Raw genomic sequence first — 27,468 nt, 5'->3', positions numbered from 1 at the left:
CTCCTTTTGGGTGATGAATTCAATGTGGGGAGAGGCGGCAGCTGCCCCGACTCCATCTCTGCCTTCTCTGCCCACCGTGACCCAGCAACACACAGACTGCCCAAGCCTGACTTGGCCTGTGAAGTCTGGGACTGGCCAGGCCAGTCTCTGGTGCGTTTCCATTCCCTGCAGCAGCTTGGCCATTTGCAAAATAAAAATTGTAAAAGTACCGACAGGAAGAAATATACACCATATTTTATTATTCTAAGATACCCACTTTCTCTCTCTCTCTCTCTCTCTCTCTCTCTCTCTCTCTCTCTCTCTCTCTCTCGCACATTTCACATCTCAAACATCAGGAATCGTCTTGTAGTTGGTGGTGGGCAAGTGGGAATTCCTACGTAGCCTGAGCCTGTGTCAGCAAGATTACGATTCCAGGGCACGCCTGGCTGTCTATTCCCCTCGGTACTTTAGGCTGAGGACCTTTTGATGACCAATTAAAGAAGGAAAATAAAGCTGGTTATTGTATGAAAACCTTGGATAAGACAAACAAACAGATACCAGCATTAAGCCATGCAGAACAGAGGGCAGCAACTTGGATGACCTCAAGGCACTTCTATAAGAAGTGTGGTGTGACAGAGGCTCTGGGTGGCTCAGAGGAACATACCCATGGGGAAAACCTGGGCATTGAAAACTCTCAGTGGGAAAGTAAATAAGACTAGTGAGATGAAGTTTTAGGAAAATGCTAACCAATTATTTTAACGTATTTTTATGTGCTCATTAGAGCGCTACATTATAAAAATCTGTATCTGTATTTAGATTTGATACTATAAATAATTATCAAAGAGGTGTTTTTGATATGTTTAAATTTAAATTATTAGGGAAAAAAAAACACTGTATCATAGTTTAAATGGTAGCATTTTTTCTGTCGTGGTGATACATACAACAAAAGTGTACTATACCATGAAAGGAGGCCTAGACTCAATGAAATACGGCTACTACCCCCAGGTACATAAAAGTACGAACCCCTGGTTTAACAAAACCTAAGCAATCTCCTACACAAATGAACTGCTTTTGCTACCTGGAGCTCTTTGAGAAGACTATAAACCAAAAGCTCAATATTAACCTACAATTATTAATTATATTACAAAGTTATATTATTTGGAAGATGTTTTCAAATGACTCAAAATTAAAAGACCTTAGTGTCACATTGGTTCTGTAATTATCCTCACAAATATGTTACTTATAAAAGTTAATGATGTAGAATCATCATGGTAGCTTCAAGTAGGAAGTTGCCAGGCAGATGGGAAAGTTTTCTTGCCTTTTGTTTTCCAATTGTTTTCTTCCTTTCCTCTCTTCCCTCCACAATGAGAAGCAGCCACTGTCTTTAAAGGTTGGAATATTTTTACTTTTCTAGGTTTTTACTTTACTGGGTTAAACAAAGTAACATGCTAAACATTGATTCTAAACAGGACTAGTCATCTAATTTTTATTTGACAAGCTTTGGGGTAACAATTTGATTTGGAAATTTGGTCTTTTGTGACCAAATAATCCTCTTCCCACTGTTACATGCTGTGTGAGCTACAAGCACTTTGAGGTCAGGAATGCACAAAGGCCCGGCATTTCCTTGGGATTAGTACCATACAAATGCAAATTAAGGACAGTGGAAGGCTGTGTACATCCCTGTGACTCTCACTGCTCTGTTCTGTGCTTCCTAGGGGTAGCAAAGCAATCCATTGTTTTAAAAACACACAATTAATTGCCTTAGCTGCTGACTCTTTCATTGGCTACCTGAAGAAGAGAAGGAAGAATTCTTTCCCATAGAATCCACCCCTCTGGATCCTATTCAATTATTTTTAATAGATAACATGAAATCTCACAGGAGTCTTACACAATTTCTAATTGCAGGATTTGTACTCGAAGTATGGAGTCTTATTTTGCTCCTTGCATCTTCAGTCTACGCTTCACATGACCCTCTGTGGTAAGCCTGAGGACCTGTACATACCCTCTTCAAACTCTTTGGCTGGTTGGCACAGTATATAGATATGTTGGAAATCAGTTCTTTTCTGTGGCATAATTCTTCCAAGGGAGTTGAAATGCTTTGCAAACACTTCTCATTTGTCAGTCAATCCATAAAGCAAGCCATGTTATGCGAATCCCTTCCTTCTTATATGTTGTCTTGCGGTGATTTTCATGAAGTTCTGCCTGTACAGTGGCTCTGGTTTGGGGGGAGGAAACATGGGGGCTGGGAAGAGAGGTCAGGAACAGAAATTGCCTGCCTGACAGAACTGACCTCAGTTGATGGCAGAATGGTCCCCACATCTTTATCCTTTATGCCTGCTTAGAAATAGCAACATGCCTTTCCATTTTGTGTAATTATTTAGCTAATACCCGGTAGGATTTGTAAGCCCTCACATTGCTGTGGATTTATTTTATTTCAGAGTGATAGTGACTTTATGACCCAATTAACACCAGTGTGACTTATTGCACTATTTGTGGGAGGGAGAGGGGGCGCAAGAAGACAAGACAGACGGATCCTATGTACCACCATCAACAGGATGACCGCCACACACTCCTGTCCATGGAAGAGGGGCAGTTGGAACCTTTCTGTTCTATTTATCAGAGCCCTGAAGCCCGGGTGATTGTGCTATATTTTAACAGACGAGTGTGTCAAATGTCTGAGGGAAGGAGATACTGAAATAGCGGTGTTAGAGTAATCAATATTTTGGTGGTAGTGAATATGTTGAATTTAAAAGACGTCAAACGTCAAAGACGATGACGAATGACTATCTACCTAACTGCAGATGCCGCCACCCTCAAATTACAGGGGTACGAAGGGAGACTGACCCCAGAAATGGACCGGTGGGGCCGGCTCCTAATCGCATCAAGGTTCCCGGAAGCCGGACAGCCCTTGTATTCATAGGAGCAAGCGGCGCAGCCCGCCGTGACCCACGGGCAGCAGCAGCGCAGAAGCAGCCGGGGAATTGTGACCCTCCGCCTACCTGGAGCGTTTCCGCAGCGCCTGATTCAGAACCACCGGGGCGGACAGCTCCCCGGCGCCCGGTGCAGGGCGCCTACTGCGGAAGGGAACGTGAGCGCGGAGGGTCCGCGCACCCTCAGCGGGCTCGGGCGCCGGAAGAGCACACTGCGTCCTCCTGAGGGAGACCCACTTGGTTCCTCCCTTTTCCCCCAGGGGCAGCGAAGGGCCTGCGGTGGCCGTCCCGGGCGGCGCGTTGAGTCGGAGGAGGACGAGGCTGGCGCGGGCTGGAGCGCCACGCTGCGGGACCGCCCGGCCCCGCGCTTCGAGGGCACCGGCGGTAAGGCGCGGCCCGGGGGCGGGGGCGCGAGAATTCCCGACGCTCCACGGGTCGGCTTGCGGGTGGCAGCTGTGCGTTTCAGGAAACACACGAGGCTGCGGCAGCGTGCTGGGGCTCCGCCGAGTTCCTCGTGGGTGGACAGGATGAGGCGAGGCCGCGGCAGCACGGGGGAGTGTGTACCCTCACGTGCTGGGAGTGTCCCCGCGTCCCGCACCAGAAGCCACTCGCCCCTGGGGGTTGGGTCAGAGTTAGGTTCTCCTAGTTGAGGGGATCCTGAAAACCTGGCGTGTCTTGGGGCGGGGAGTCATTTTGCGTTGCTGGCCCCAGAGCAAGCCTTACCCGGGCGCCACGGGTGGGGCAGGTAGCGGTTGGAGCGAGGCCCTGGGAGGGCTGAAAGGCCTCCCATGGCGTCTTTACTGGGCTTTAGTTTTCTGCAGTTAATCTGAGAAACTTTCCGTGTCCGTGCCGTTGAGAATCTCTTGCAAAAAACAGGAAAGAGTGAAAGGACCAGTTGGGCAGCATTAAGGCGTACGCTTTTGCACCGGAAGGCACTTTCACGTGTGTCCTGCTTACTGTTACGGTCATAGACCAGCCCCTGATACCTGGAGAAGGGCTGGCAGCTCTGGCTGCTTGAGGTCCTCTTTGCTGCCTCCTTTCTTGGGAGGTGGTTTTAAAATATCTCCACTTTCCCCGCGGAAGCTCGGTAGCCTCTGCTCTCTCCCGGAGCTGGAGGCCAGCCATTTGCACTTGTCCTCTGATGCTTTTGTTCCTTGCTCTGCGCCGCCTTCCGTGGCAGCCCCTGGTTTCTGCACACTGTTTTCATGGGTGGAATGGCAAGCAGCCGGTGATGCTGACGACCAGGGAGTGGCCGCAGTGGGCATGATGCTGGGTGAGCTGCGGCTTACCCTGTGGCTCTCCCCGTGGCTCTCCCCGATTATTGTTTGACTGGTCGGGAACACAGCCCATAGGAGGACAGGACCAAGGGACCCCTGGCTGGTGGCTGGACTCGGATCAGGACATCAGGCTGCAGCCTGCTGCCAGGGCTGGCTGGACTCTCAGCAAGGAGTGGTCTGCAAGCCTCCAGCAGTCAGGCTGCAGTGTGGATATGCTAAGCTACAGCTAGGCCTCCAGAGTCCAGGTTAGCTGTGCAGTGTTGGAGGTGGGTACATTTAAAAGCAGGTTCTTGTTTGGGCTTTGATTAAGAGTGTGGGAGTTTTCAGTCACATCACTCTGTATAAATCCTTTTACCACCCCCACCCCCCATATTTTCCAAAACGTCATAAAGTCTTCCAGCCCCAGACAGCTGTTTTTCATATCGGCTCTTAAGAATTTGTACCTCCCCAGAGCCCTGGTTTGGCAGGCTTTATGCAGAGCAGTTTCGCCACTGCAGCACGAACGGTCGGGAAGAGCAGCGTCGTGTGTCAGTTGGCGTTAGGTTCAAGTTGCTTCCTTCACGTGTCCACTGAGTTCACACCTGGACCTGAGAATCGCAGTCAAGCAGCATAAGCAAAGACCTTAGCGGTTATTTGGTGGTATATTTATACCTATTTTTGCTTTCCTATTTTGTGTAGGAGCATAGCCCTAATTAAGAACTTTCTTCTTCCTTGCAGGGCCTTCTCCCTGAGGGAATTTGGGGTAGCTAGCGGTGGAGGGATGACATTGATGGTTTATTAAGTAAGAATTCAGGTCCCCTGAAACAATGGAATAGGGTTTACGGGGGCTGAAAATAGGTGCAGAAATACGCTGCTGGTGAGGGAAAATCCTTGTGCCTTACTGGTGCGGAGAGAGAGCTGTGTTAAGAGGCTTGAGAGCTGCATCCTGGATGCCCTGAGCAAAGAAGGGTCAGCCTGCAAAGTTTACCAAGTCCAGTAGCTCAGACGCTCCAGCCAGAGTGTGCTCCCCACTTTTAAGGAACGCAGCCTGCACCTCCCTCCATCTTTGTTTCCCAGTTTGTTGATGGATCTCGCTGGGCTGGTACGGTGGGAAGGAGACCAAGCCGGAGGGTGGCATTTTGATCTGTAATCAGCCCTCATCAAAGAAAACCCCAAATGGAAATTGCTGTTGCTGCTAGAATCAGATGAGGAAAGCAAAGGATTCTAGACTCATGGAACAGGCTTCCTGCCTGCCTCCCGCTGTGAAAAACCACGTAGGCGTCTGTATGGAAATAGGCGTGTATGCATGTGACTGTCTTAAGTGAAAATGCGTTATCGCTTGTGCTGAGCCTGGTTTCTTCTATCAGAAAGAGGTTATGACCGCTGTCTGGGAGCCCTCTTGATGACCTGGAACCCTTTTCAGAGAGTCCCTGTGTAGGAGAGAGACGCTGGGCACCACTGTGCCTTTGATCTGCATTCAGAGCCGCCTTTGATCTGCATTCAGAGCTGCTTTTGGCCCGGCGTGGGAGGGAGAGTACACAGTAGGGAGACATTTGATGCCCCGGAGGAAGCATTTCTGTAGTTAAGGTTGTCTTCTCAGCCTCTTCGTTCTGTTTTTTTCAGTGTATTTAGCTCCCTAAGTGCACTTAGGGAGGCTCTCCAGAAGTGCACTTATGGGTGGGGAGGTCCTCTCTCTCACACCCCCTTCCCTTCTCTCTCCTCCCGCTGGGTCCCCTTGGGATGGTTTAAGTACAAAGACCCTGTGTGGGTCATTTTAACCCCTGGTGGATGGAGGAGTCTGCCTGGGAGCTCAGGGCCCAGGACTGTCTTCTAACCAGACTCGCAGGGTATCCCCCGAAAATAGCCCCCTCAAGCTGTCAGCCTCGTCTGCCCACCGTGCAAATAACCGGCACAGCATGCAAGCTCACTCTTTGGAAACAGCATGAAATTCAGCTGCTTTGGGAGCTCCTGCCCTTTCTGAGCAGTCTTGTGATTCGTTCTTTCTGAGGAGGCAAAGGAACAGGCAGATTGACAGATGCTCGGGGGCTTCTTCTGTTTGGCTTTGTGGGTCCTTTGTCTTGGGAAGCTGGGATCTGAGCTATTTACCCTTTCCATGAGAGCGTGGACTTCACAGGAGTTGTGTTCCCATGTCAGCCGCCCTCTGTCATCATGCAGTGGGGAGGTGTGACCTTGAGAAGCTGGGGGGGGGGGACGTATGGCATTGATAATTAACACTGAAATGTTTTATCTTTAGAGTTTGTTGTTGGTTTATTTGGTTTAGAGTCTTTTTGACTAACAAGGAAGAAGAGAAGCACCTTTCTCTTAAAACCAGAATTAAACCGAGACCTTCTACCGTACTGGAATTTGTCAGCTAAGATACTGGGCCCCTCTGGTGTCAGGTAAGCAGCTGCTCCCACCTTTAGCTCTGTGGCTCCGGGGGGAACTCAGATCATGATGAGCTATGAGATAAATCGCATGCAGTGCTACCTAATACTCAAGCGCATGCGCGGCCACGCAGATTTCAGAGAAGGGAGCTTCCTGGGAGAGGTGTTTTGCTCTTTTCCCAGGAGTCTTCTCCTGTGGTGGGGAACTTGAGCTCATGAGGAGTATAATAACCCACAGTCTGCATCTGTAACTTGCTTTTTCATGCATTATCGCACTGAATCGTCACAGGTACTCTGTGTGGGAGTTCTCTTCTCCACTTTACCGAGAAAGACAGATGGGGCTTTTCTGCCAGAGTCTGGGGGCAATGAGATTACCTTGGTTAAGTGATCACCACCGTCTAACTGCTCAGACTTCATAATTCAGGAAAGGTAGTGGGTTGGGTTTGTTTTTGTTTTTCACCTAGAATTCTTTCCAGTCAAAAATATTTATATTGGTTTTCATGTTTATACGTGGATTTGCCGTTCCCTTTTCTGGAAACATATATAATCCTGTGAGGCTTAATGGAGGTATGGATTTGTGTATTTCAGTGGGATTTCAGTCCCACAGTCCCGGACTGAAACAGAAGACCTAGGATTTTATCTAGCTTCTGATTTAATCCCTGCTCCCCTGAGCCATGGTAATAGGAGGTCAGAGCTCCTCTGCGGGGAGCAGGGCTTTGAATACACCAGCACCCTGGGAGCTTAGTGTGGTCTAGTACTCAGTTTTACAGTGTAACACCTTTATTTTTAAGAGCTGTGAGTGTATATTTTTTTCTTATTAACAAGTAATATATGTTCATTTTCGGAAAAAAACCAAAAAGAAAAACGATAAAATTTAAAAAAATCCCATAATCTCCCGTTACTCAGAGATAATCACAGTTAACTCATTGAGTGTACCCTTCATAAATCTTAGGTTACATATTATCGGGTGACCTGCTTTTTAGTTCTAATTAGTATGTTGTAAACATTTTCCATTTCAATTTTAAAGTGTCGTTTTGATGAAACAGCCCCCTTTGGGTGGGGGTTGGGTTCCTTTCTCCCCCCCCCCCCCCGCTTACATATATTTATTTATGTTTATTCTGCTGTGTTAAATATTCTTGAAGTTTAAGTTTGTGTGCTCGTCTTTAATATATTCCTTAGCATAAAACGATCAAAGCAGAGTTGAATAAGGATTTTGTACAATTTAACATTTTTGATCTCTCTTGTAAAATAGCATTCTGGAAATGCAGCTACTTACACCCTGGCCAGCAGTGTACCAGAAAGTCCATTAGAAAGTCTGGCTTCTAAGGCAGCAAACCAACGTGTGATTCCTGCTGGTAGTGTGGCCCTGAGAGGGTGTTCCCTGTAATAAAGCTTACTGAGGTATGACACACACGAGTCACCGTGTGCAGCACAGCCCTGCAGCTCCCCAGGTCAAGGTAGAGTCCCTCCAGCCCCTTCCCAGTCAGTACCTAGTACTTTTTTTATTGCGGTACCGCAGGCCTCTCACTGTTGTGGCCTCTCCCGTTGCGGAGCACAGGCTCCGGATGCGCAGGCTCAGCGGCCATGGCTCACGGGCCCAGCCGCTCCACGGCATGTGGGATCTTCCCGCACCGGGGCACGAACCCGTGTCCCCTGCGTCGGCAGGCGGACTCTCAACCACTGCGCCACTAGGGAAGCCCATATCCAAGTCTTATTTTTACAGTCTTTTTTATTTCGCCTTGTAGGATTCCATTGTATAAATACTACAGTTTGTTATCTATTATCCTATCAGTGGACTTTTGGACTGTTTTCAGGCTTTTATGAATAAAGCTGCTACCAATATTCTTGAGCATGTTTTTGATAGACATATACATAATTTCCCTGGGGCGTATATACCTAGGAGTAGGATCTCTGGGTCATAGAACAGGTGTGTCATTTCAGCCTTGGCGCCGTAGACACCATGGGCCGGGGGGATCCTTTGTCGCAGAGGCTGTCCTGTGCGTTGAAGGATACTCAGCAGCCCTCCTGGCCTCTGCCCGCTGAAAGCCAACAGCATGCCTTCCTCTAGTCGTGACAAACAAACTTCTCTCCGGGCACTAACAAGTGTCCCTTGGGGAGCAAAGTCATCTGCAGTGGAGAACCACTGCTGCAGTAGACACTGCCAAATGGTTCTCCAGTTTATACATGCACCAGTGGTGTATGAGATGTGCCATGTATTCATTCAGCACGCATGTTGAACCCTGCTGGGATAAGTAAGGCATGTCTCCCGGGGTCCAGTAGGAGAGACAAAGTGAAGAAAAAGAGGTAAGAGTCTGTGATCAAAGTAAACCTGCATTTAGATGGGATTCCAGAGGTACCTCACCTGATCCAGCTGGGTTGCACCTAATCCTCTGGCAGAGGTGGCCCCGAAGCTGCATCTTGAGGAATAAAAATGAATCAGGTGAAAAGGAAGGAAAAAGGCATCTCAAACAAGGGAGCAACTTAGGCAAAGGCTGGGGTGGAAGGTGGAAAGAAGCTGTGCCATCTTTGCCTATGGGCAGCCCCACTCTCCCTCGAACTGAGCATCTTTACTTGAGGCCTTAGTGAAAATGGCTTGAAATTTGATGTTTGTCATTGTTACCATTGCAAGAAAACTGTAGCTGGAATCTGAACTTGAAGTCCAGGCATGGGTACGGATTTACCTAGCAAATGCTGGATCCCCCAGTGAGGGGAATTTGGCAGGTTTGGCGAGAAATAAGTGCTTAGAGAGGGTGGAATCCATGGAGAGGCACTGGGGGTTTTTCTTTAAGGAAGGAAGAGGGGATATGAATGACAACCAGAGTCAGTGTGGTAAAACCTTTATGGCCAAAGGATGTATAGTACCAATATTAACTTAGGGTGAGGGGGAGAATGTCATGCTACAAGGACAATAGGGTACCTAAAATATCCTGTAACGTAAAGGGACGCTCTGCCTGGATTGGCACGTGGTATAAAGAACTTTCTTCCCCTTGTTTGTGAATTCCAGGAAGAATTACTACAGAAGTATGACTGGCCATACTTTTTTTGATTTATTAAATGCATACTAAATATTAGGTGTGTATTTAATAAATCAGTTTATTAAAACAATTAGAACCACAAATTCTTTCTCTTCTTATATCCTTGCCATTGCTTCCAACTTTAACCAAGGCAACATCACTCATTGGTCAAGGCATTGGAGCCTTCTTCATCTGCTGGGATTCCCAGATTCCAGTTTTGTTGATGCCCCACCCCCTGCTTCTATCTCTCTTCCCATTGGCTGTGGAAGAAGAGTGATCTTTACAAACCGGAGCTCATCCACTCACTTCTCTGCTTAAAACCTTTCAGTGGCTTCAACTTCAAGCCAAAGGGAATTCCCAAGTCTTTCGCAGGGCCTGCTAGCCTTCCTGTCCCACGTTCCTTTGGGTACCTGTCCTAGAGCACTCTCTCGCCACGTGACCTGTCCATCTCAGAGCCTTTGTGCCTGCCAGACCTTCACCTGGAATGTTCTTCCCAATACTGGAATAGCAGCCCTTGCTTGTTGGTCATTGGTGGTCTTGGTTCAAATGTCACTGCCTCCAAGAACCTAAAATCACTGTCTTCCCTCTGATCCCTTTTAGCACCCATATAAGCTAACTCCTTCCCAGGGCTGAGACCTTGGATGTCTTGGTCACGGTTAGAACATGGTAATTCCTCAAGTTCTGTTGGATGAATGAATGAACAAGAGACTAGATGGATGCGGAAGTAGATTTTTTAAATGGGGGTGGGAATTGGTGTCGGTGAATAAATGTTTACAAGGACCTGTGCGTTTTTAACATCTAAATTGTGGAAGCGTGGATGGGGAATGAGTTCCTTCCCAGGAAGGCACTGAAGCAAGTCTAGGATGGGTTTAACAGGGATTTCCATCCTGGATGGAAGACTGAACTCGTTGGCCTCTGGGGAACACTCCAGCCCTGGGCTTCTACAACCTGCCCACTTTCTAGTAGCTGGAGACCTCCAAGACAGGACTGTGTTAGGAATTTGCAGGGAACCAGCTCCTTGTACAGCTTAATTGTTTAACAAACGCCTGTGTATCACTTACTGTGTGCCAGATAGCGTCCTGAGCACTTTCTAACCTATGTAATCCTCATAACAACCCTGTGAGGTCAGGACTATTACTTTTCCTTTATTATTTTTTATTTTTTATTTTTTTTGTGGTACGAGGGCCTCTCACTGTTGTGGTCTCTCCCGTTGCGGAGCACAGGCTCCGGACGCGCAGGCTCAGCGGCCATGGCTCACGGGACCAGCCGCTCCGCGGCATGTGGGATCCTCCCAGACCGGGGCACGAACCCGTGTCCCCTGCATCGGCAGGCGGACTCTCAACCACTGCGCCACCAGGGAAGCCCTGTTTTTCCTATTTTCAACATGAGGAAACTGAGTCACAGAGAGGTTAAGTGACATAGTATGGACTGGTCCCTTTGATTAGGGTACAAGTAAGCATCATACTTAAGCATGAATTTGAACCATGGTATATGCCGGTCAGATCAACTAATTAAAAATAAGTCCCTTGCAGGGGGCTCTGAGTTGAAGACCATTGTCATTCTCCAAATCTGTCTCACCCATTGACTCTCATCCCAGGCTTTGGCTGCACTTAATTTTCCAACGCCCCCCTACCCCCCACCCAACCCGTGCAGCGAGAAGGGCCGATGCCTGGGTTCTGGGCAATGGAAGATGAGGCAAAGTGTGGACCCCATGCTCGGGCCTGACCAGGAGGAAGGCTCCTCTGGGCCACACGTCAGAGATGCTGGGGCCAGCAGATGAGAGGACCTTGTGTCTGAATCAGCATTTGGAGCACAGCCACCTGTGGATCAGTCATGTCTGTCATGGACTAAATTTATGAAGAAATGAACTTCCCTCTTGGCAGGGGCATGCGGTGGAGGGCGGGTTTTACAGGAGCCAGCAGAGTCCTATCTGCGCAGATATTGAAGAACAGAGACGGATGGGGGAGGCGAATTCAGACCAGCAGGGCTCTCGCTGATCGTCTGTACAGGATTCACGAGGGGAGACTGTGGGAAAAAAAGCCTAGAGAAAAAACATGAATTATTTGCATTCTCTCCGTGAAGTTCCCATTGTAACTTTGGAACAGGTGAGATGATGCAGGTAAGCAATGTGCACGGAGTATTCTAGACGCAGTTATTCATTGCTCATTGATGTTTTGAAGTGGTAGAGGGTTTGAAAGGGGCTTGGGGGCCGGTTTCTGGTGGGAGCAAGCATGCCCAGGGTAAAGGGCCTGGGCTCTGCTGGCCCTGCAGTCTTGGGCAGGGGACCCAGTGGAGCTCCGCACCGAGAATCAGTAAACACATGCGGGAAAGCACAGAGCTGGTGCTTCATTCCAGGTAGCTGATTCTCATTCCTTAAAACTACGTTTTTCCTATGTGGCCAAAATGGATGGGTATTGTGCTAAGAAGGTTTTCAAAACTTTTTAGCAACCAGAAACCTCAGGACAAAACCAGGAGGCTCTCTTGGAAGCCGGAGGGAGAGGCCCCAGAACCCACCCAGCTGACCTCCCCACCCTCTCTGGCAGCCCTCGGTCGCGTGGCACCCTGTGAGGTGCTTCAGGATCCCTCTCCCATCTGCCGAGGGCCTTCATCTGGTGGAACCCAGGCTGGATGGGGAGAGAGACTCCACGGGCAGATGATAGACATCGGTGAGAAGCAGTTAGTGTCCTTGGCTCTGCTGGGCCCCATCTTCTTTCCCATGGTGGAGAGGAAACCAGTAGGTGAATGCAATATTGTTGCCTCAGAGCCACCAAAAAGCTTCCGTGGCAAAGGCGATTAAAAATTTAATTACTTTAGAAGAACCAGAGAGGGAGGAGACCTGTTTTCTCAAGTTTGGAAAACAGAGTTACCAAGAGAATATAAGGGATTGGGATAAAGGATAATTTTCTGGGAAGAAAACAATAGAAACAAGTGGAATCATTTAGAGAGTGGTTAATGAAGGGCTTGCTTATGTGAGCTCCTTCTACATTTGGGGAAGTGGAGGATCAGTTGTATCTTAAAGAAGCTTCCCTGGGACCCCCGCTGTGTCAGTGGGGTGTGCTGAGTAAAGATGCCGAGGATCCGTGAGTGAATAGACCTTCACTTTAGAATTCACACTTGAAAACATCTACCCCTTCTTCCTCATCTGCCTGTAATGATGCTTGCTTTCCTTGGGCCCCAGCGTTTGAGGTAAATAAAAATGTTCCATTTGGTTTGCTCTTAGCGCTCTTGTATTTCAGCAAAATTCCCAGTCAGGCTTCCCTGGCTGGCTGAGAAACCGGACCACAGGTGTTTCACCTGAGGGGACATGCATTCAGAATTCCAGTGGAATCTAGAAAATTACATAATTGGAAATTGGCGATAACTCCAGTGAGAAGGCGTTTAAGATTGGAAGAGGTGAATTTTAGGTAAAAATCAGCTAAGTGTAAATTCACAGCGTGTATCACACGTTTATAGACTCATTGTCTTCAAGAAGTTTGGCAGAGAAGAAATAGAAAGATTTTGAAAAGATGACGGTAAGTTCAGGGAGACGGCAGATTCCATCAGGGAAGTTGGAGTGGCCGGCTGCCAGGGTACAGCCCAGACTCCGCGTGAGATGCTTTGTTGGGAGGGAGGGGGACCTGTCCCAGCTCAGCATCCAAAGCGCCGCCTCCTGCAGGGCAGCGCCAGGCACCCAACGAGATCCTATGTGGTCTGACAGAGGAGGCACTCGGTGAAGTACCCTCCCCACTGTCTTGCTGGGCTCCTAAGAGCAATTCCCAGTGTCCCTGCTGCCAAAGGACCAGCCAAAGCCATGTGCCCCCTGGGGTGTGCCAACATTCTTTCACCCCAGCAGGGCTGGAAAACGTTTAAGTACAGCTGCCTGGAAAGCTAAAGTTAAATGGCCCCCAAAAGAAAAGCTCTTGAGTTCAGACGTCATCGCTTCTTTTGAATACACTTCATCCATGTGGCCTGTGATGGGCCAGGCACTGTGTCAGCAGCTGGGGCTTGAGAAATGGATAAGGAAAGCATGGTACCCAGCCCTGAAGACAGGAAGTGCTCAAAGACTTGTGACCCGTATGGTGGGTGCTGTCGTAAGAAAGGGCATCCTGGTGCTGTGGGAGCTGCCAGGACCAGCACTTCTGTAGATCCGTAAATGTGACCGGCACACGGCACCGAGGGAAGCCAAGGATGGTTCGCTCAGATACCTGCTTCTCACCGGCTCCAGAGTGTCTCCCCCGGGATGGGATATCAGGAGCTGGGCACGCGGGATCGCTCTGCATAGAAGGATCACAGCTGTGCCTACGTTCTGACCTGCAGCCGATTCCCGTTTCCATTAAGGAGTCCAGCTAAAGGCGATACTGACAACAGATCATCTTACCCTACACTTGTTACTGGGAATAAAAAAAAAAAGTCAGTGATGGTTGTGGAGTTAAAAGGAAAAGGAATACTTCTTTTCTTGGTAGTTTTCATACTGTGCAGTCTTTAAAAAATTATACACATGAACTGTCTAATTTTATTTACATGCATTAATACCATACATGGAGTTTAACTGCAGTCCTGTTTCACCCTCTCTTGTTAGAATTCTCCTCACTGCCTGCCTCCGTGTAGTCTGTGTTGACCACTTGTTGCTCATTCACAAACACATTTGTGCATATACATCATGTGTAGGAGTTTTGGGGTCACTGTTTAACAGATACAGACTCACTTTATATACTTTGTATTATGCTCTTCTCATTCAAGAATACTTCATCAGTAACTTCCTTCTATTCCTAGCTTAGTTTATTTTTATAAGGAATGGCTGCCAAACTTTTAGCAAATGCCTTTATTTTTATCAAAATGCATTTATCGCTGTGGTCCTATTTTTTATTCACATTTAATTTATGGACGAAGTAGATTTCACTGATTTCCTGGTATTGAGATTCCCTTCCTTTCCTGGAATATATCCAAGTTGGTCTCTTTGATAGATGGCTGAATTCCGTTGTTTGCTGGTATTAGTTTAGTGTTTCTGTAGCTAATCCATCCTAAGCCAGATTTGTTCATTGTTCCCCCCCGCTCCACCATCTCTCTCAGGTCTGAGTATTAAAATAATGCTCAGCTTCATAAAATGAATTGGCTTATTATTGTTTAATTGTCTGTTGCCGTTCAGCCGTGGAATTATGCGTTAGACACAGCTCAGCTGTGAACCTGTCTGGTCCCAGTATTTCTGAATTTTCCACGTCTTGAATCATTTTGATGATTTATGTTTTCCTAGGAAATCATCTATTCTAGGTTTTCAAATTTGTTAATGTAAAATTCCATGCAGTTTTGCAAAATGGTTCTTTCGGATTTGCTTTTGTAATCTGCACTTGCTTTTATGTGTCTGTTCTCAGCCCTGGTCTTCTGTGTTTGTACATCCTCTCTCTCCCCTATCCCCTCCTCTCCTTCCCCTCCTTCCTTCACTTTCTCCACTTTTCCTCTCCCCCCATCACCCACCTTCTCTCTCTTACCTTTAATTGGGCATGTGAGGTTTTTCTGTATTATTGGTCTTTTCAAAGAATCAGCTTTGAGGGACTTCCTGGCGGTCCAGTGGTTAGCACTCCAAGCTTCCACTGCCGGGGGCCCAGGTTCGAGCCCTGGTCGGGGAACTAAGATCCTGCCAGCTGCGTGGTGCGGCCCTCCCCCGCAAAAAACCCAAAAATTAGCTTTGAGTTTATTTGTCCTTGTTATGTTTTTTTTTTAATTTAAAAATGTATCTTTGTTATAACTTCTTTCTTTTGATTTATTGAGCTGTCCTTTTCTAATTGGTTTAGATGAGTGCATGGTTTTTTATTTTTAAAACTCTTTAGTATTGAAGGCATTTGACACAAAAATATCCTTAGAGTATAACTTCTGCTGTATTCTGTAAGTTTTGGTATCCTTTCCATTGCTTTCAAATTTTTTCCATTCCTCCTTTTGATTTCTTCTTTGACCTAAGAGTATATTTCTTAATTTCTAAGTAGTTAAGAGTTTTTGTTACCTGATTATTTAATTCTAATTTTATTGGATTGTGATCAAAGAGCTGTCCTTTAAATCTTTAATTTGGAAGGTTTGTAAAGGTTTTCTTTGTTGCCAGATATCTAGTTAATCTTTACAAACATGGCATACATAGCTAAGAAAAAATGTATTTTTTATTTGAGGGAAGTAAGGGTGTCTGTCTGTTTCTCTATCCTCTCTGTTTTTCTTTTTTCTGTCTAGTAGATATTCCCATTTGAAGAGCTGAGTTTTTACCATATGCTTGCATATTTAGGAGTCTTTAGCTGCCGTGTTGTTTCGTGCATGAGTACTTATACCTTTTATATCTTCCCACCAAAGTGTGCCTGTAATAATGTCCCTCTTCATCTTGCTTAGTACCTTTAACTTTAAATCCAGCTTGTTGGCTGTTAATTTGCCTTTCCTGCTTTCTCCTCCCTTGCATTTGTCAGGTATCTCCTTGCCTGGTGCATTGTTTCCAACCCCTTATTGCCCCTATTTGTGTTTCACAGACAGCATGTAGATGGATATATATTTTTGACACAACATGATAGACTCTTTAGTTGGAGAAATCAGTCTGTACACACTTTTTTTTTTCCATTTTATTTAGTTTAAAAAAAATTTTTTTAAAAGATTTTTTCTATGTGGACCATTTTTAAAGTCTTTATTGAATTTCTTACAATATTGCTTCTGTTCTTTATGTTTTGGTTTTTTGGCCACAAGACATGTTGGATCTTAGCTCCCTGACCAGGGATCAAACTTGCACCCCCTGCATTGGAAGGCAAAGTCTTAACCACTGGACCACCAGGGAAGTCCCTGTACACACTTAAAATGATGACAAACAGGCATGGTTTTATTCCTTCCATATTATTTAATTCACTTTTTTTTCTTACTCTTTCCCTGTTTTTGGTGTTTTGATCAAGTTGTTTATTCTTTTTTTATGCAATAAATATGGAAGTTCTTTCCATTTTGGGGATAAGAGCTTTATTGAGATAAAATTCACATGCCATACAATTTACCCATTTTATGTGTACAATTTAGTGGCTCTTAATGTATTCCCAATTGTGTGAACAGTCAGTTTTAGAACATTTTCATCATCCCCAAAAGAAACCTTTAGCCATCACCCCGAGCCTTAGGCAATGGCTAATTTACTTTCTGTCTCTGTAGATGTGCCTGTTCTGGAAATTTCATATAAATGAAATCATACAGTATGTGGTGATTTGTGACTGGTTTCTTACCATTAGCATAATGTTTCCAAGGTTCATCCACGTTGTTGTATGTGTCAAAATTTCATTCGTTTTAAAGGCTGAATGATATTCCATTGAACTGATATATTTACATTTTGTTTACTCATCAGGTGATGAACATTTGGACTGTTTTCACTTTTTTGCTGCTATGAATAAAGCCAAAACCTTCATGTACAAGTTTTAGTGTGGGCATAGTTTTCATTTTTCTTGAGTATGTAGCTAGGAATGGAATTGCTGGGTTGTATGGTAACTCTCTGTTTCACTTTCTGAGGAACTGACAAAATGTTTTACAAAGTGGGTGGCCGCCAGCAGTGTGTCTTTTTTTTTTTTCGGATTTTTTTTAATGTGGACCATTATTAAAGTCTTTATTGAATTTGTTACAATATTGCTTCTGTTGTATGTTTTGGTTTTTTGGCCGTGAGGCATGTGGGATCTCAGATCCCCGACCAGGGATCAGACCCACACACCCCGCATTGGAAGGTGAAGTCTCAACCACCAGGACCGCCGGGGAAGTCCTGTTTTTTGTTTCTTTGGTAGTAGCCATGCTAATGAGTGGGAGGTGGTATCTCATTGTGGTTTTGATTTGCATTTCCTTAATGATTAGTGATGTTGAGCATCTTTTCATGTGCTTGTTGGCCGTTCATACATTTGTATATTGTAGAAATGTTTGTTCACGTTTTTTGCCCATTTTGTCCAAATGGCTAAACATTTGCCTAAGGCAGGACTGAAGCCAACTGTAGAATGAACTTCTAGGATAAAGTCACAGTCTGAAGTTTTGTTCTTTTAAAAAAGCATTTATATTTTATTAAACATTTTAGGTGTCCAAATTCAAGAGGTTGACAGTATAGTACAGGAATAGCCATTTCTCATGCTGTCGGTGGCTTTCCTGTACCTATAGTCGCAGCACTGAGCACCTGTGAACACTTGTGTTCACCTCCTGTTGGGCTAGGGAAGGGGCAGGGTGGTCGTGTCTGCCAACACAGGGACTTGTGCCAGTGACAATGCACCTTCCTCCCTCACAGTAGCTCTTGAAGGTAGAGACTTACCTTCTTTTCATCTCCTAGACTTGAGGACTTGGTCAGTCTGTGGGGTGATGCGATGTCATTGGCAAAATCCCACGAACTAAACCTTGGGTGGCTGCTTACAGGTATTCTTTGAGTATTTTTTAGGAGTAAACTTCAGATGTTGCCTCACTTGTAACTTTTACTTCTAATATTTCCGACTGCAATTGCTACCTCCTGCAGTCCCTTGAGGAAAAACTGGGAACGTGGCAGTGGAACAGTGTGCTTTTCTTCCACGATAACAAAATCATTTCTGAATTTCTGTCTGCACCTCGAATTTTGATATACGAGCATGGCTATGTGCATGGATTTTGGCGTCTTCCCGAAGAGACGATTCGTATCACGTAAAGAACACTTACGCTCTTGTGACACGTCAGCCTGGTGACCCAGGATTCTGCAGGCCAGCCAGAAAGGCAGGACCGGGGGTAACTCCCTCACCCCTGTAGGCTTTCGGCGTTCAGAGGCCTCTGGATGTGTTTGCAACCTTCACACGTGTGCTGTGCAAGATGCAGAAGGAGCACATTAATTCAGGGGAACAGATCTTCAGAATCACATTTTCCAGGAGGAACTTCGTAACTAGGATTCATAGTTTGGGTGATTCAACAGTTCTTCATCTTCTAACTACTGAAAATGGTAGTTATTACCCACATGGCAATCATTTCAACAGACACTTTGAGTGTAGCGTTAGTTTCCATAGGCTTAAAACTACAAGACGTGGGACTTCCCTGGTGGCGCAGTGGTTGAGAGTCCGCCTGCCAATGCAGGGGACGCGGGTTCGAGCCCTGGTCCGGGAGGATCCCACATGCCACAGAGCAGCTGGGCCTGTGTTTCACGGCTGCTGGGCCTGTGCTGTGGGGCCCGCGAGCCACAGCTACTGAACCCCGTGTGCCTGGAGCCTGTGCTCCGCAACAAGAGAGGCCACCATAATGAGAAGCCCACGCGCCGCAGCGAGGACCCAATGCAGCCATAAATAAATAAATTAATAATTTAAAAAAAAAACAAAAAAAAACTACAAGACGTTGTCTTCTTAAAGGGCACTCTTGTAAGGTTATTTTAAAACGTGACTAATGGAAACAAAATGATTCTGTAACACTTTCTTTTCTTCATACTCTATTATTTTCTTCATACTCTATTATGCAAAGATTGAAAGTGATTTATTGTGGATGTTGTCATAAATGATTGTGGAATTTTTTTCTGTTCCTGAATTTTTAAGCTGGCAGAGTTGACTTTCTGATTTTAATTCATCTTCACTAGGTGAAGAATTCACAAATAGGACTTTTTCTTGAAATACTCATAGCCTGAATGAAATTGAATGGTTATAAAATTACAGTAAGTTCTCAAGGGCTGTTTGCTTTAGTCTTACGAAAGCTAGTGCCTGAAATAATTCTACACAGATTATAATGCTGATATAATCTAAACTATTTTTCTGCCTTCTGTCGTTACTTAAATTTTATGACTCAGTTCTAAAGGATAGATATTTTTTCTAAAGTTATCTGGACTACGTACGTGTAATGTTTGTATTAACTGTCATTCTGTTTCTTGATTTAAGTATTTGAAAGCTCTTAATCTTGCTACTTTTTTTTAAATAAAATGGTCAGCTATTCCAGTCTTTAATTACTGCAACATTTTACTCATACCAGTAGATATACATTTGTACTTTAACTTATAGAATTCCACCATAGAAAGCTTATAAGTTTATATTTTCAGCCTGAGTTACATCTAGAATGCTTCATTGTAGTGAAAGTGAATACTCAGATATTAATAACCAACCTGAATTGCATGTCCTGTGCCTTGTGCCTGAGATGGCTGTACTGCTTAGGCGTGATGAAAACCTACCTGACTAAATGGTGGCGATCACCCATTACTTCAGGGGTGTCAGAAATGACACTGACGCAGGCATCGGCCTTCAGCCTCGCCAAGGCCAAGACCGTTCAGCTCGTTAGTCATCAGTTTTCTCTCCTCTTTGCTCCATGGAGTCTTGTTCTATTCCATTTGTTGTTAGAGCTTTTCCTTCCTTGTTTTTCCTCTGCTGTGGTGCCTGGCGCCTAGTGGTATATACTCTGAATTCTTTGTCTTCAAAGACCTTTCCTTTTTATCGTGATAGCTGAGGAGCCTTTATTTTGATGCCTGGGGAGCTATTTTCACGTCCCGTGGTTCCCAGATGTTCTCTCACCATCCGGGCTGCTCTGACATCGTCCACAGCCAGTTCGTGTCCATCTCCATGTTCTGTTTCCTTTTTAGGTACGAGTTCGTTCTGCCTGAAGAACAGTCTTTTTTTTTTCTTTATCCTTAGATTCAGAAACTTAACTGGCATATGGCCCTTGTCTTATCCGTTATGTCCAGAGCTGGGTGCCCTGTACTGCCTGTCCTTCATCTGTCCTTTTCTCTCTCTCTGTCTCAGGATGTAGCTTGAAAGTCTCATAGCCTGTCCCTTATGCTTTTCATTTCTTCATACTTGGGCTTTTCTGCTTTATTTCTTGGACTCAGTCTTCTGAGTCAGTGCTTCAAGGGATCATCTGCGACCACCTTCCTCGTTCTCTTTGCCTGAAGAGTTGTTTAGTGGGGAAATCACGTTTTATAGTTACAGGAAATCTTTTTTCCCCCATGTGTGTTGCCGTTGCATCTCTTTGAGTGCTATTATTCCTATTTTAATTAAAATTCAAGTTGGCATCTGTATCTGCCAGCAGCTCTCTCTCCCTGAGTGAGTGCTCTGTTTCTTCTGAGTCACCATACTCCCTGTGCTGTGAGACCCTTGGAAGGGCGGCTGTCTTTCTTTGTGGGCTTGTGGGCCTGGGTGGTAGAGAGAAGGCAGCTGACACGTCCTCGGCTGACACCTGCAGGACCTCCTGCTTGTTCTCACAGGCTCAGGGGCAGGAAGCCTCGCCTGTTCTCCAGCTGTTTCTCTACCTGTGGAGCCTGGGAATCTAGGTGAGTGCACAGGTGAGGCTGACCGTCCTCCCAGGTCCACAGGTGTCCTCAGGCCTCCTGCACCTGGGGCTCCGGGGCGGTCCCTCCAGCGTGAGGCAGGAAAAGGAGGGGGCAGGCTCCCCTCCCCCCGGAGCCTGCGGGTCTCCGCACCGGAGGGGCCCGGTGGGGACGGGTAAGGGCCGTGTCGGAGTCACCGTGTTCTTTCAACGAGAAACGTCAAAGACTATCTGAAGGAAAAGAATAAAGGTTTATTGGGTAGCATTTAAAATGTTTTACTGCACGCTTGGGTAAGTATTGTTATCCCCATTATACAAATGAAACAGGCTTTGCGAGGTTAAGGGGTGTATACCATAAGCAGCAGTGCTGGAAGCAGGGGTCTAACTCGGCTGCTTGGGCTTTCCGCGAGAAGAGGCCTGGCACGCAGTGAGCATGCCCTTGAATGCTGGCTCGTACTGTCCTGTACTGCTCTGCCATCCCCACGGTTACGAACGTGGGTGCTTTGGAGGAAACAGCGGAGAGGTGGGTGGCTTTCCGATGAGATTCATGTTCAGGGCTTCCAGTCCTCAAACTTTCTTTCTTTTTTGGAGGGGGGTGGAATTTCTTTCTCTTTTATTGGTGGGGGGGGAGTATATAATTGCTTTACAACGCTGTGTTAGTTTCTGCTATACAGTGAAGTGAATGAGCTGTATGTATACATATATCCCCTCCCTCTTGGACCTCCCTCCCTCCCACCCCACCATCCCACCTATCTAGGTCATCACAGAGCACCGACCTGAGCTCCCTGTGCTATACAGCAGCTTCCCACTAGCTGTCTATTCTACACATGGTGGTGTATGTATGTCAATCCTAATCTCCCATTCCTTAACTTTCTAACAAGGACTTGGTCTGGTAGTTGCTGGGATGAAGACAAGAAGCCATTAAAGAAGGGCAGGAGTCTCCCGGAAGACCCTCATTCTGGAACCCCAAAGTCATGACCATGTGAGCAGTGGCTTGAAGTGGCCTTTGGCCGGAGGGATGGGTGTTCAGCTGGGCCAAATATTACGTAATTGAGGCCTATTAAACGTTGTTCTTGCTATGATAAAAGACTTTTAGTTTTGGACTTTTAGCCTCGCTTAAAATTATTTTGACCTATTTTCCACGCTTTCTACGTGGAGATTAAAAGACTAGTTCCTCAGAGCCAAGAGAAGGTGGCCCCAGTTTTCTGGTCTTGTCTCGGCCGGGTTCCGTGACCTTCAGCCAGCCCGTGTGTCAACATCGGCCAAACAGCTTATCAGACGCCTCGGAAGCTTCTGGCTTCATATTGGGTGAAGCTTGAGAGTGTAAAGAACTTTTTGAGTCAAAATTCCCAGGTCTGCTGTGAGTCCAGCCAAATTTTTGAGTTCTCAGACTTCCCAGCCTCCGGTAACTCACTTGGCAAAGTAATTTCACCCGAGCCTCAGTTTTCTAATCTGTAGAATGGGGACATAGTGGGTCCTCACAGCCTCGTCGGAAGGCATAACATGTTTGTAAAGTGTCTGTGTCTGACCCTTAGCAAGTCCTCCGACAGTGTTTGTCCCCTTCCCCTGCTCTGTCTGTCCCCTGAACCCTTCCCAGGCCTTTCTTGAGGATGAAGAGGAGAAACTCTGGGCCATGTGGGCAGCTTCTACGGGCTCCCCAGGCTCACTCCCTTCGGGTGACCAGTCAGATGTGCACGTGGGTGTCGGTTTCCTTTAGAATCCGTTCATCTGGACAGCGTTGCTCGTGAGAAGTGTGGATGTAGAATATGTGGAGTAATGTTTGGCACAAGCATTTCTTTTTTCAGGAAAGACCGGGCAAGTCTGAGAATTCACAGGTTTAGGCTGGATGCCCTGTTTGGCAGACGCCCCTGCTTCTATCAGCCATCACTCCTGGCAGGGGCTCTGTGGCTGGGGTCCTGCTCTCTTACACCGTAAGGCAGTTCCGGCCCCTGGTCCCCCTTCCCCAGGCCCCTCCGCATCACACTTCCGTCCAGGTGCCTCTCCCGCCTCGTCTGGGGTCGGCAGGTGTTTGCTGCCTGGGCACTGCCGGCCGTGCAGATGCCCACGGCCTCTAGTTCGGGAGATGCCCGGGCAGCAGAAATCCTGATCAGAAGATGAGGAAGCGTGTGAAACCTGGTTACTAACTGATGCCGGCGTGTTTTCCGTGTTTCTTTAACCCTCCGGAAGTCAGGGGAGAGCGGAAACTCTATACACTTCTTTTCCTCCCTGCTCTGGCTGCCATCCCCACGTTCAGAAAGAAGATACCTCGCGCTGGATCCCGGCACCCCGGGCAGCTCCCCGGCCTGACCGTGGCAGGCCCTCAGCTCCGACGAGCCCTTCCCAGCACCACGGCCCCTCTCTGCCCTTGAACTTGGCCTGTGAAGGGTCTGCTGCTCGCCCTTCTGTCCTCAGGCCGCAGGCACTGAGGTCCTCCCCGTGCCAGGTCAGGAGTTCCCTGTGAGAACTGAGGCAGTCACTGAGCTTCTCCCGAATGCCGAGGACATGGACATTCACGTGCCCCACGGGCTGGGCGCGGGCCGCGTCTCGTGGGCGTTGTGTGCACCCCACGGCCGCGGGTGGCCTGTGACCCGGGGGCCAAAGCCAGCATCCTTTCCTCACATCCCACAGCCTCCCGAAAGGTGGACGTGGCAGTCCATGCCCGACAGTCTGCACGGGGCTGCCCCTGCTGGTAAATGTCAGGCACGAGGCGGGAGGGACAGCGTGAGTGCTGCGGGGACAGCGGTGCTTCCCAGGTGACGGCAGACAGCACACGCCTCTCGGGACGATGGAATCGCCTGGGCTTTCACGTCTCGTCCGAATTCCCAACCGTGTGCCTTGGTAGCCAAGTGACCCCCTCGGAGGCAGGTTTCTCATGTAGGAAATGGAGGGCCCCTCGCCCTGCCTGAACTGTCCAGCATTTGTAAAGCCCCTTCCGTGGTGCCTGCATGTAACAAGGCGCCCAGGAAGTGTTGGCCCTTTTCCTGTTCCTGGTCTCCCGTGCCCATGCGGTGGACGGTGAAGTAGACAAGTGTTTATTGAGCACATCTGTGTCTCAGTCACCGTTCTAGGCTCTTGGAATTCGTCAGCGAACAAGACAGATTCCTGCCTGCGTGAGGTATACGTTCTTGAGGGGGAGACAGACAGTTAGCGATAACCAGGGCGAACAGATGGTGTGTTAGAATGGAAACATTAGGAAAGAAGCAGTGGACAGGATTAGGGGGCTCGGGGGTGCTGGAGCAGGGGACAGCAGTCTGCTGCACGGTTCAGTAGGGCGGACGGGATTAGGCCCCGTGGAGAAGGTGAGATTGGAGCAAAGGTGAGGGAGGTGGATATCCTTCCCGGGCGGGCAGGGGAGCAGCTAGTGTAAGGCCCCAGGTGGAGGTGTGCCTGGAGGGGAGGGAGGCCGAGTTGCTGAGAGTGGGTGACGGTGCGGAGGACAGGCAGTCCCAGAGGGACAGGCTGGAGGCGGATCACGGAGGGTCTTGCTGGCCGTTGTAGGGGCATGGCTTTAACTGGAGTGGGATGGGGAACCTTTGGGGTGTTTTCAGCAAAGAGTAGCCTGGCCCAACACAACTTTTAAAGAGATGCTCTGGGGCAGGTGTAGGATCTGGCCACGTAGTAACCTGAAGAGCGGGGCTGGAGGAGTGCAGGCTGCGATGGGTGTGTCTTGAAACTAGAATCAACCACGTGCCCTGATGAATCGAACGATCTGACCTTGGGGACTGAGCTTTGGAGGAATCGTCGGCAGTGTTGACGGAAGAAAGATGCATCATTTTCCCAAAAGCTTGGCTTGACGCCGGGTGGAGCTGACGTCAGCAGGGTCTCCTGACATCCTGCAGTTGAGTCACCCTTGGCCTCCCCCGTGCCCTTGTTAATATCGTTGTCACTGGTGATGGTGGTAGTGGTGTTGGTAACAGCTGTCTGAGAACCAGACCCCAAGGGCTGGTGTGCGTTGGCCGTTATGGCTGAGTTCCCAGGCATGAAGGAGGTGGGCTTAACCACTTTCCCCTATGAGGTGAGCATGTGCTAGCATCACCGGGCCAGTGGGAGGAGCTCTGGAAGAGGGGCCAAGGTTATCCCTGCTGTGGAGCCCTCCTGAGAAGACCTGCTCCCCTGGGCATCCCCGGGCAGGACCTCCAGCTCTCTGAGTAGTTGGCTCCTGAGAAGATGCCAAGTGGCCGTCGGCAAAGCTGGGAGGGCTGTTCTTTTGCAGGAGGGCTGCCAGATAGAACACAGGGTGCCAGGTCAACTTGAATTTCAAATAAACAGTGAATCATTTTTTTGAGTGTAAGTTTGCCCCGAATACGGCATGGGGCATACTTGTATGAAAACATTACTGTTGTTTATCTGAAATTCAAAGTGAAGTAGGCGTCCTGTATTTAAATTTGCTAAACCTGCCTAGCCTCTGTTGGTGTGTCCTTGCTAATGGGCGAGGTGCACCTTCGTAACCTGTCAGAGTTGCCGAGTAACCGACTTGACTTTGGAAGAGACGCTTCATTGTGTGGGGAGAAGATTCTGTGTGTTCTTGGGTCCGTCTTTCCCCGTCGTCTGAGCAGAGAATCAGGTCTCATCCCGAGCTCTCATCAGAGCCCTGTACAGCCTGCCCTTCCTCTCCTATTTCTCCCACGTGAGTTTTGCCAGGGGACTCCCTGCTGGCCCACTGCTGGGTTTTAAGTCCTCCTGGATGAGGCAGTGCTGAGGACCGAGGCTCAAGGTCTTCAGCCCTGGAAAATCCAGGACTAGGAACCGTGGGAGTGGTGTCGGGTGCCAGCGGCACAGAGGCCTTGGGCTGGCTCTGCCCTCTGAGAGCTTATGGTCTGCTCTGCTGGGGAGACCTCTGCTTCCAGCCCTGTCCTGAGCACCTACTCTGCTAGCTATTCCCCTCCCTCTGTTATGGGCTGATTATGTCCCCTCCCTAAATTTGTATGTTGAAGTCCTAGGACCGCAGAATGTGACTGTGTTCAGAGATAGGGCCTTTAAAGGTGATTTCATTGAAGTGAGGTCATTAGGCTGGGCCCTCATCCAATGTCACTGGTGCTTATAGGAAGAGATCAGGACACAGACACACACGGAGGGAGGCCCCTTGGGGACACAGGGGGAAGACGGCCGCCACAAGCCAAGGAGAGACGCCTCAGGAGAAACCACCCCTACAGACACCTTGACCTTGGACTCCTAGCTTCCAGAACTGAGAGACAATAAATTCCTGTTGTCTAAGGCTCCCAGGCTGTGGTACTTTGTTTTGTTAAGTCCAGCCGATGACTAGACCATCGGCAAGGAGATGCGAAAGGCAGACGAGAAAGCAAGGCAGGGAGGCTGGCCTCCCAGGGTTGAGATGAGACATCTTAGCTCTGCAGGAGGCAGGTCTCGCAGGGAAAATACCATCCAGCTCCGAAGCTACGGGGCTGTCGCTCTTCCTTGAGGACCCTGAACTTCTTTACGTGTCTTAGTTGTCACTTAGTCGGTTACATGTAACGGAAGAGTCACAGCTCAACCGAGTTTTGCATGTGCATATACCCATGTGTTCTGGGGGAGGCTTCCAAAGAATGTTATCCTAGAGCTATTTTTATGGCAGTGACATCTCTGGGTAATTAAAATTATTTTTATATCGTTGTTCTTAGGAATGAATTTGGTAAATATTCTTTAATACCCTCTGTTGCTTAGGCTAGTTTCCCATTTAAAGACTCATTTTCTTTTGTAAAAATGTCACCTCCAAGGTCAAACACTAAGAATTTGAAGCCTGGATTAATTTGAAGGCTGTAAAACCAGCACTTGATTCTAGGTTACTGGTGTTGTTATGCTGTAGAACTTCACGTTGTAAAATTTTTAATGTTTTCTATGTAAGTGCAATTGGTGAGCTTTTGCTTTAGATTCCACAGTTAGGGGAACAGTGTCCTAAACTTAAATTGGACAAGTTAGCCCGTGAGGGTAGCAGAGCACTTGGCAAACCATCACAGCTTGACAGCTGGGCGTCCTCTCCCTCCTTACAGCTTCCCGAGCTGGGATGGTGGCCGGGAGATTTCAACCGCAGGGGCCAGGTTGAAGGTTTCAGGTGAGCGTACCGGTGTGGGTGGCCGGGTAGCTGTAGATCCCAGCGCCCGGAATTGGGCCACAGAGAGCTGAAGATTCGGCCTGAACAAAATGGAACTCCCTCATTGTGGCACCAGTGGCACCAGTGGCACCAGTGTGCCTCTCAGCTGTCATCTTAGGAAGGACCCCGAGGTGTGACTCCAAACCCCTGTGGCCCCCAGGTGCATGAAGGTTCAAGGCACCCTTCTGGGTTTAAAACTCGAGTGATCGGTTTACTTAAATACCTCATTAGTGGTTACACTAATCCTCTCGTCCTCACACGGCCCACGGGTGGCTCTGTCCTGGTTTAAAGGATGGAGGCTCTCAGTGGTCCAGGGGCGGGCCAGGTGCACCCAGGGGCTTCCTGTGATGCCCCTCAGGTATGCTGATCTCAGCATCCATGGGGCTTCCTGGAGTACCTGCGGAACCTACCAGTCCAAGAGGACCTCCTGGGGGTGTCCCGAACCTGCCCCTGCTGTGGAGGTACAGCAGCACACTCCATGCAGAGACGGGTCTGCAGGTCCCTAGGACGGAGAGCCCCACAGGGGTGGCAGATCAGGGAGGGGGGAGAAGTGAGGAGAGAGGAGGGGGGAATGAGGAGTTCAGGCAGAGGTGCTGGGGGAGGGGAGGGGGTGAGTGG

At 47.9% G+C, this 27,468-nt stretch overlaps 1 protein-coding gene across 1 annotated transcript in view; it reads left to right on the top strand.

The window, feature by feature from the left end:
- Positions 1–27,468, top strand: part of PGBD5 (piggyBac transposable element derived 5) — a 102,786-nt gene that overhangs the window by 10,630 nt on the left and 64,688 nt on the right. The window contains exons 3-4 of the mRNA XM_024765619.1: positions 2,900–3,067; positions 3,170–3,293. Of these exons, the coding sequence (XP_024621387.1) occupies positions 2,900–3,067; positions 3,170–3,293 (292 nt within the window). The remainder of the gene's footprint in view (positions 1–2,899; positions 3,068–3,169; positions 3,294–27,468) is intronic.

The sequence above is a fragment of the Neophocaena asiaeorientalis genome, unplaced genomic scaffold, assembly GCF_003031525.2.
Source record: "Neophocaena asiaeorientalis asiaeorientalis breed wild unplaced genomic scaffold, Neophocaena_asiaeorientalis_V1.1 scaffold369, whole genome shotgun sequence".
In the NCBI taxonomy this organism is placed as follows: domain Eukaryota; kingdom Metazoa; phylum Chordata; class Mammalia; order Artiodactyla; family Phocoenidae; genus Neophocaena; species Neophocaena asiaeorientalis.
The sequence above is the reverse complement of the archived record's forward strand: the minus strand, read 5'-3'. Positions and strand labels throughout refer to the sequence as shown.